General features: G+C 34.4%; 1 protein-coding gene across 1 annotated transcript; it reads right to left on the reverse strand.

Moving 5' to 3' along the window:
- Positions 1-5,320: 5,320 nt before the first annotated feature.
- LOC114409526 lies at positions 5,321-9,342 on the reverse strand. The gene is made up of 2 exons (XM_028373011.1): positions 6,623-9,342; positions 5,321-5,730 (listed from the first exon to the last, which is right to left on the reverse strand). Exon 1 carries the CDS (start codon positions 9,019-9,021, stop codon positions 6,637-6,639), a length of 2,385 nt encoding a protein of 794 aa, XP_028228812.1. The 5' UTR covers positions 9,022-9,342; the 3' UTR covers positions 5,321-5,730; positions 6,623-6,636.
- Positions 9,343-9,600: the final 258 nt, after the last annotated feature.

Below are 9,600 nucleotides of genomic sequence, written 5' to 3' on the forward strand. Positions count from 1 at the left end.
GGTAAAAGAAACTATGGTTGAAACTAGCCAAATAAACACTAAAAGAGGTGTGAAAGATAAGGTAAAAAAACTAATTGGTAAAATGCAAGCTATCTAGGCGGTTTGACAATGGAAGGTAAAAGAAATAAGCTATGAAAGTAAGCAAGAAATGTAAACTAGGTGAATCCTAAGAGTGTTTGGATGACCACATTCAAGGTTCCCAACAAAACACTCACTATCCTAAGTAAAAATTGCTTAAAATTATTACACACAAATGGAAGTTTGGTAACCTATTGGAGGCTCCCAACACACTTCCAATGAAAGGCCTTTTTGTTACAAAAACTTGAAAGCAATAAAGGTAAGTAAATTGCAAATTACAAAATTACAAAACGGTCCTCAATTTTGGTGGTTGTTCTCTCTTTGGTGATTCACTCAATTTGGAGTGCTTCTTCGTCCAATAGCTCTTAAGGTGGTTGGCCCCTTGCTTCTGGACTCAAATTCTTCAAGGGATGGCACCAATCCTCCTTCCAATTCCCTATATGGCAACCCACAAACAAGGAAACAAAGAGACAAGCAATAACCAAAGACAAAAAAAATGAAATGAAAGCTAAACCAATGGATTTTTTAACAAGACAATTTTTCAAGGATTATTCAACAATTAAAGCAATGAAAAGGACATAGAAGCAAGCTAGGAGTCAAAGAGAAACTTAGAATGGCTCTAGAGTAGAGTAAAAAAACTGAAAAAAAAAAGACTCAACAAAACTCTAGCTTTGGCACTTGTCTTCACACTAATTTTGAATTGAAATTTCCAATTATAGAATAAATTTTGAGCCAAAACAACAAGCACCCTTCCCTTTCACCTTTTTTTTCTGGATACTGATTTTCCTGCCAACTTGTGCGATTTTTCGTATTTTTTCCTTTTATCCAAATCACTTGTTTCTTTTTTTATAACTTTTTTCCAGATGTCTAGAAAATTCAGTAAAAATTTCAGCTCAAAATTCGAAGTAACCAATTCTCAGTAATTTTTACAAGTTTGTATGTCCAAGCTGCCAGCACCAGCGATTTGTTTCTTTAAGCATGGTATATTGATTGCCTTGGGCTTACTTTCAACCTTCCTATGTATGTTGAACTCACTAGGATTGTTTACCACAGTTTTCGGAGTTCAATATTCACTTAGGATCAACATTTCAGCCAGCAATTCAATCACCAAAACTCAAATTCACAATAGACACAATCATAAAGAAACCTAAAAGTTCAAGAAAAGGTTCACAATCAAAGACTCTCTAAGAATTTTGCATGAACATGTTAAGGACTAATTAACATGAAAGATTTGACTCAAATCAAATAATAGGCTAAAAGAATTTCATACACTCATGAACAAATGAGTTAGACAAAGAAACAAGAAAATAAAATTCAGCACAACATAAGAAATCTTATGTGACAAGTTTCATGACTAGACATGACTTCTATGACAAAACTACAATAGGTGAACAAGTCACTCTAGATTTTTGAGGTTTTCTTCTACTTTAATATTTTTGTAAGAATTTTATGGTTTAGGTTTCAGCCACAAAAAATAACAAGACAAAACTCAAAGGAACCTAAACTCAACACAATTCATGGTTCAAGAACTAAGAACAAGAAATTTGAACCATAGAAAATCAAATCTAACTTCTATAACAAGTTTAATCAGTGGAAACTCTAAAGAATCATGTTAACAACATTTAGAACAAGACATGTGAGGAGATACATGGAGAAAAATGAAGAAACAACAATGGAAGAGAAGGTAAAGAAAAAAAATTAATGGAGGTTTAAGGAACACCTACTTGAAGCTCTTGTGCTCTGATTACCACTTGATGGAAGCTTGCTTGTGGAGCTTCTATGGAGGCTGGATCTTTGAGCTTCAATGAGGTCCTTCAATGGTGATTTTTCACCATGGAGATGCAGCGGAAGACAAAGGAGAAGAGGTGAGAGGAGGCGCCATCCATTAAGGAATAAGCCATGGAAAAAAAGAGCTTCACCACCAAGATGAGCCTTGGATAAGAAGCTTGGAAGGATGCTTCAATGGAGGAAAAGAAAGAGGGAGAGAAAGAGAGAGGGGGAGCACGAAATTGAAGGAAGAAAAAGGGAGAGAAGTTGAACTTTGAGTTGTGTCTCACAAGACTCTCATTCATCAAAGTTACAACAAGTGTTACACATGCTTCTATTTATAGACTAGGTAGCTTCCTTGAGAAGCTTTCTTGAAAAAACTTCCTTGAGAAGCTTCTTTGAGAAAACTTCCTTGAGAAGCTAGAGCTTAGCTACACACACCCCTCTCATAACTAAGCTCACCTCCTTGAGAAGCTTCCTTAAGAAGATTCCTAAAGAAGCTAGAGCTTAGCTACACATACCTCTCTAATAGCTAAGCTCACCTCCTTGAGATGAGAAGCTAGAGTTTAGCTACACACCCCCTATAATAGCTAAGCTCACCCCCATGACAAAAAAACATGAAAATAACAAAAAAAGTCCCTATTACAAAGACAACTCAAAATGCCCCGAAATACAAGGCTAAAATCCTATACTACTAGAATGGCCAAAATACAAGGCCTAGACAAAGGAAAAACCTATTCTAATATTTACAAAGATAAGCGGGCTCATACTTAGCCCATGGGCTCGAAATCTACCCTAAGGCTCATGAGAACCCTAGGGCCTTTCCTTGGATCTCTAGCCCAATCTACTTGGAGTCTTCTAGCCAATGCCCTTGCGGGGTAGGATTGCATCAATATGTTTGGTAGACCTAGGTATAAAATATTTTACACTAAATTGCATGATTAAATTGTTTGGCTAATCTCTGATAGATTAGTTAATATTTAATTGATCATCCCTGGAATTGATTATATCTTTTGTCTTAAATTGATATATCCATGATTATTGGAGTATCCTTTGACCTTGATCATAGGCTTTGGTTGACTTTGGGAATAAGAAATTAACTGTGGAAGAAATTTCATTAGAATTTGGATTAGGGAAACATTAGTATTAGTGAATCATAATCCCTAGTTGTTTTACTATCATTTAAATCTCTCTTTTGCAATCGTTTATTTGTTTTCTCTTAAAAACCAAAATCCACAAAAATACTTAAATCTTCTTTTTAATCATCTCAACTGTTTAGTTTAATATTTTTTATTATTTGGGAATACAACTGATCTCTAGGGTTCAATAATTAGACTTTTAGTCCATTGTTACTACTGTGTAGGGTACATTTGCCCTTGTGAGAACACTATTTTTATGCATCAATTATATTTTCACACCTACAAATTAAAATTATTTTATCAATCCCTTTTATATCTCTTTATCACTTTCTTCCTATCACATTAATCAATTATCTCTCTTCTCTCTCTTTCTTTCTCAAGATGTATGCATTTAAGAGGTATCCAAGAATCATTTTTCTAATAAAAAAAATTGTGCTAGCTATTTCATTCTTGAGGGTGTATACATGTTCGGCGTCCCTTAATTACAATGTGTTGTCAAAAAGATTTAGAACAAGAAGAAAAATTTGAGTCTGAGACAATGACAAAGAGACGATTTTGTGACAACACAGTCAATGCCAGAGCAAAGAAACCTATTGCGTTGTCTATGAGCAAAAGGCATGCAATAGTACATCATTTTGTGTGAAATACGTCGAAGTTATGCTTATAGTTGCAGATACGATAATTACCCACTTCTCGCTTATTGGGGATGAGTTCGGAACATGTATTTATCTGGAAAAGTTTAACGGTGTTGGGTGTGAATACAAATACTATAGTACCCACTCCACCCCTACACTATATATATCATGATATTTTATTTTGAAGTTGTGCATTTCGGCCTTTGGCCTTTGAAACATGAAAAATTTACAAGTATTTTTATAATCAAGTTAATTGAAGAGTTCTAAATGGATTAAAATAAAGTCTTTTACGGTGGGTCGTTACAAAACCAAATATAAATATAAATATAAAACAAAAAAAAGTAAAAAATGGAGAATTTTGACCTTTAAATAAAATATTTTAATAAAAAATATGAAACACAACTTAGATATGTAAGAAGAGGGGGGCCATAAAATAATTTTATATATAATATTATGGATGTTTATGTTTGATTGTATTGAAAATGAAAGGAAAGGAAAAGAGTGGAAGGGAGAAAGTTAAGTGTGTTTGGTAGGAATGAAATTAGTTTGAAAGTTTTGTAAGAAGGGTGGGTCCTAATGAACCGTAGATCCATGCAAAAATGAGATGAAATGCATTGGAATGAACACTTCAAAGAGAGGGACGCTAATTTTTTTTTTTTTTTTTGCAAAAGTAACCTTGCTCCTCTACTTCTCATGAGACTCATTTTGGACCCATGACTCCCTTCCAATCTTTTTTTTTTTTTTCACTTTGTTGTTGCTCTCATCTTTATCACTGTCTTCAACTTTTATCCTTTTAGTGGCGCCTCCATTATATGCCACCAAAGGAGTTGACATGTAATCGGTTATGGCTGAAGATTAATCAATTAGATACCTTTTTAAAAATTAAACACACACTTCTTTTTCTTTTCTTGCATACATAACTATTTTAATTAATTCAACTATTTATTTTCTTTTTCATTATCTTTTATTTCAATTAAGCAACCTTACTTTCAACTCTATTTCATTTCTTTTCATTCATTTTCTATCCTCACACTTTTATTCATTTTCTTTCCACATAACCAAACACAATTTAAGTATGTAATTACATCCCTAACTGTGTAGTAAGAATATCTATTAAAAGGAAATAGTTCTTTAAATAAATTTCAATATTTTAAGATAGTAGTTGTTAATTTTTTAGTGAGATATCTTGTCTTTACCTAATAAAAATGTTTTATATTTATGTTAATAGGCTTCCATTAGAAAAATTGGATTTAGTGTTGGGCATGGAGCTCAAGACGAACTGAGAAAAGTAAAAAATAGCATAGGTATAAATGAAAATATGTATCAAAATAAAATTAATAACTGGCTTAATTATTGTTTTCATCCCATTATTCCGTTAATTTGTTCAATTTTATCCTATTATCATTAAAAGGTTCAATTAGATTACATTATTTTCAAAATCGGAGCAATTAACGCTGTTTTTAACCACCGTTATATTATTTTTTTAAAATAAAAAATTATAATAACGGTGGGACAAAATTGAAAAAATTATAAAAATAGTGGGACGAAAATAGTAATAATTAACCTTAGCAAAATATATAATAGGACTTCTCTATAGCTAAATCGATCGAAAAGGTGTTGACTATTAATGCATTATTGAGTTTTGTGATTTTAACTACTATTTGCTACCCATATTGTACTTTTATATAGAATTCCCGATGATGAACGAAGAAAGAAAATTACATAATCTATAATTTCTGCAATGTACAAACTAGCAAGTTAACAGAATCCGGAGGCATGGACAACCTTTATAACACAAATATATTAGTGAGTCAAATATAAACATAACAAAGTAAACACATAATTAAAAGTTCACTAAACAATTTTGTAAAGCAAACCCACACAGCTAAATTGCAACCACAAATTCCCTTTCTGGAGCTTCACTCTTCGTTTAGTACGATTACAAGTCCCCTAAATCTTGAAGCTGAGTTTATCCATGTTTCAGATAGGTGGAGATGCCCAACCAAATTACTTCTTGTAATGGGCATGCACATTACTCCTTGGAGGTTTGGTTATGCTTCCCGTGCAAGATACACTTTCACACGTATAATTGGTGACCTTTTGCCAGAAGACTAATTAACCAAAAAAGAAAAAGGTGACGGCAAATTTTTGTTAGATGAGTATCATCATAAATTTATGGTTAAAAACTTAATAAATATACATAGCGGTCTATTACAAGGTTTCCGGGGTGTAGTGGCATAGAATAGTTTAAAATATTTTGAGTAATAATAATTTTTTGTTTTACTAAAATAAAATATAATATTTTTATTTATGTTGTATTAGAGATAATTATTTTATTTTTTGAGATTTCAATACCATAATTTTCTTAGTTTAAAATTTTATATTTAAAATAATAAAAATGAATATTTTAACAAAATTACTATTTTTGTTCAAGAGTGAAATTATTTGTTATTATTGAGACTTCATGTATTAATTCTTGTATCCATGACTAAAGATAACAAACAACTTCACATATAAAGAAACACAATTTTATTAATCATATACGAAAAATTTTCTTTTAACCATAAATGAAGATATGGAAACCCTCTTCATAAGAAAAATATGAAAGCAACCTAATTATTTTATTATATAAGAATATTTTTTTAAAATAATAAATTAAAATATATGAGATCTCTAAAATTGAGAGAAAATCATCAAACAAATTACGTGAATCAAAATAGCTTAGGTATTCCTAGTGATACAAATATAAGGATAATTTTTTTAAAGCCAAATATAAGGATAAATATAAATACCTTAAATCGTCCAAATAAAATTAAAAATTCATGTAAAAAAAAAAATAACATACAGAATTCAATGCCAGATGAACAACCAAGAAATCTTAATATTCAATAAGTTCCCATGTCAATAATGTTTTAAAAGGCTGAAAGACTGAAACAATTGAGTATGATTAATGAGAAGCTTAGAAAGAATTTTAAAAAAAAAGGTTATCTGTTGAATTTTTACCTCAGCAGCATCCATCAGCTACAAGCTTGAATTATTCCTGAATGACCAAATGCTGGAGAATTGTTTCTCACACGGGTTTCACATTTGGGTGCTGCTGCTGGCAATACCGTTTCAAAGGCTTCAACTAGCAGTGCCACCTTTTTCTTCCTAGCTGGAGCAAGCTGTGTCACAACTTGTCTTAGAGCACAATCAAGCATCCAATCCTCTGAGTTCTTTCTCTCATCCATCATTTGATGCCTCAGGTCAACCTTCTCTTGTCCTGGCTCAGGAACCAATGGCAGAAAATTTGGCTCTTTTGGGTTGAACTTTCTCATTTCATCATCATCATCTTCAACACCCTTCTTTCTTCTAATGCCATCTTTCCAATTCTTGCTCGTGCTTTCCTCTTCAGCACTTATGCAACTTGTGCTTTGTTGCAACCCTATAGCTTTGCCTTGGTCTTTTTCCAACAAATCTTGATCTTCAGAAGCTATGTTACTTTCTTTAGACACATCCACCAACTCAATTTGTCTCTCCCCTTTGTTGCTCTCATCATTGTTCTCTAGGCTACTTGAGTATCCATCTTCATTTGTCTCTTCAATTTTGGAAGTTTCACTCATCTTCTGACATTGAGTGTTGTCAATTGTCTCTTCATCACGTGCCTTTGTGTTGCAACTGGCCGCATCATCATCCTTATGCTTTTCATCTCCTTCACCATTATTTTGTGCATTTGTCAGGTACTCAAATATTTCCTCCGTAAAAGAAGGTTGGTCGTAACCAATTTCTTGTGTTTCAGTGCTTCCATTTGTGTCTTCAAGGACAGAATTGATGCCACTAGGTTGTTCTTCAAAGTAGGTGCTTTCTTCTGAATTGGCTTCTTTGTGTGTTTCATCAACCAGAAAGTGCTCATAATAGCCACCAAGAATATCATCTAACCATGTCACTGATACATCATGAGAACTCTCTGATGAGGACTCAACTTTTGAGTCATTGTCCTCCTCTGAGTACACAGAAGAATCAGCATCCTCTTCGTGATCGAATCCGTGCAACCGCTCCTCCTCCCACTCCATGTCAAAGGTTTTGGAATCCGAGTCATCCATGTCAACATCCCCCATGTCTTGTTCCCCATCACTGCAGTAACTTCCCATGCTCATTTCTTCATGAGACCAGACAATAGATTGGTAATCTTCATCTGCACCTCCTTCATTTTGTTCTAGGAGAGAGCTTCCTTTGGTATCTACTTCAATTGCAACATTATCTAAGGATTTTTTCAAATCCTCTTCAAGATCAATCTCAGATATAGAGGGAGAAGGAATACAATTACCAATACTTCTTGAAGTAGTGATTTGCATGACACCCTCACTGGCTTCTATGCCATTATCCTCAAGTGTTGACTTGTTATCTTCATGATCCTCAATCTCTTTGAGAAAATCTATTCTCCCCATTTCTTCTGCTGCTGTTGGTTTTGCATCCTTTTCATTGGCATAGATTTCAATGAAGATATCAATGCCAATTTCATCACAAGAAGGTTTTGCATCAAAGACATTCTGCTCAGCATCAGAGTCCTCCTTCTGTGTCTCAAGGGGAACCTTCAGTCTCCGAGGGCTGAGAGCTTCAAGCTTTGCACGCTTCTGCATCTTCAAAAGCAACCTCCTCGCAGACACGAAGCTCTTCAACGGTGGCAAATCAGCATGATGATGACCATTAAGAGAACAATATGTGTAAGGGCAAACCTTCATGGCTGAAGTTCCCTCTGACTCAGTTCCCCCAGGGCTAAGCATGAGGTATGCAGGGAACTTTGAGTCCTTCAAAGTTGAAGAACAAGTGGCTCTCTGTGGTGCACCCATATCTGCACACATAACAGCCCTGGTGGATTTTCTAGAACAAGCTCTAGAAGCCTTGAAACTAGTGGTTTTGGTCAATGTTCTCACCAAACTCAAACTGGATGTTCTTGTCAAAACTTTTGCAGGCTTCTTAGCACAGGAAGCTTTGGAATCACTGGAAAATTGTCTAGGAAGACTCCTAAAATCAGAACCAGGTTGAGTGTTCCTGTGGCTTACCGGGAAAAGCTCCTTTTTTGCATGTGAACTGCTTGTTGGCTTCATGTAATTAGGTGAACCATCTGTTGTTCTGAACAAAGGTTGCTGCTTCTGTGGTGATGCTGTAGTTGTTGGAGTATGAAGAGGGAGTGGTTTTCCTGGTTGTGACAATCTTCTCCTTGAAGGTGATGATGATTGAAGAGCCTCAAGATCAGAAAGCTTTATTGACCTTGATTTTTTCATTTTCTTCTTCATATCAGCCCCTCTAGTTTTTCCATCTTGGTGCTGAGATGAAGATAGCTTCGAGTTTGCCAACCTCTTTTCTGATTTAACATGTTCAGCTTCGATGCCAAGCTTGCTAGGCACCTTTCTTTGAACCATATTTCAAGGATAAACCACACAGGTTGAACAAGTGGGATATAAGGGATATTGGTTTGGTTTGTTTTCCTTCCTTGGCTTTGTGGAGTTCAAGCACAGGAAGAAAAGAAACCTTGTGGTGGTTTTGTTTTGCTTGTGAGGAAGTTCATAGAGGAAAGAAGGGAAGCTTCAAACCCAAACAATCAGAGAGAGATTCTCCCCTCCTGGCTTGGTTTGGTTTGCTTTGGTTTGATGTGGGTTTTTCTTTTTGTTTATTCTCAACTATTGTTCGGCAGATGATGATTTTTGAATTTGCCTTAGATAAGTGTTTGATGCTGACTAGCACTAACAGGTGGTTTTGTTTGGGGGCCCTTTTTTATGCTTGAGCATTTTCTCACATGAATTATTAGTATTTTTGAAATATGGTAGTTTTTAATTGGCTGGTGAATTGATTTTCAATTTTTAAGCATAAAATTGTTGCTGATTTGATTTCTTAACTCATCTTTTTCTGCAAATGACCAAATTACCCCCTCTCTTGTTTTTGGATAAGGAAAATTAACCTTGTGGCCTTGTGCAGGTGAAGGGATGAGGACAATATGCATA

This window comes from Glycine soja, chromosome 4, assembly GCF_004193775.1.
Source record: "Glycine soja cultivar W05 chromosome 4, ASM419377v2, whole genome shotgun sequence".
Lineage (NCBI taxonomy): Eukaryota > Viridiplantae > Streptophyta > Magnoliopsida > Fabales > Fabaceae > Glycine > Glycine soja.

Excerpts from the sequence above, each read along its gene's own strand:
- LOC114409526 (XM_028373011.1), bottom strand. The coding sequence starts at position 9,021 with ATGGTTCAAAGAAAGGTGCCTAGCAAGCTTGGCATCGAAGCTGAACAT.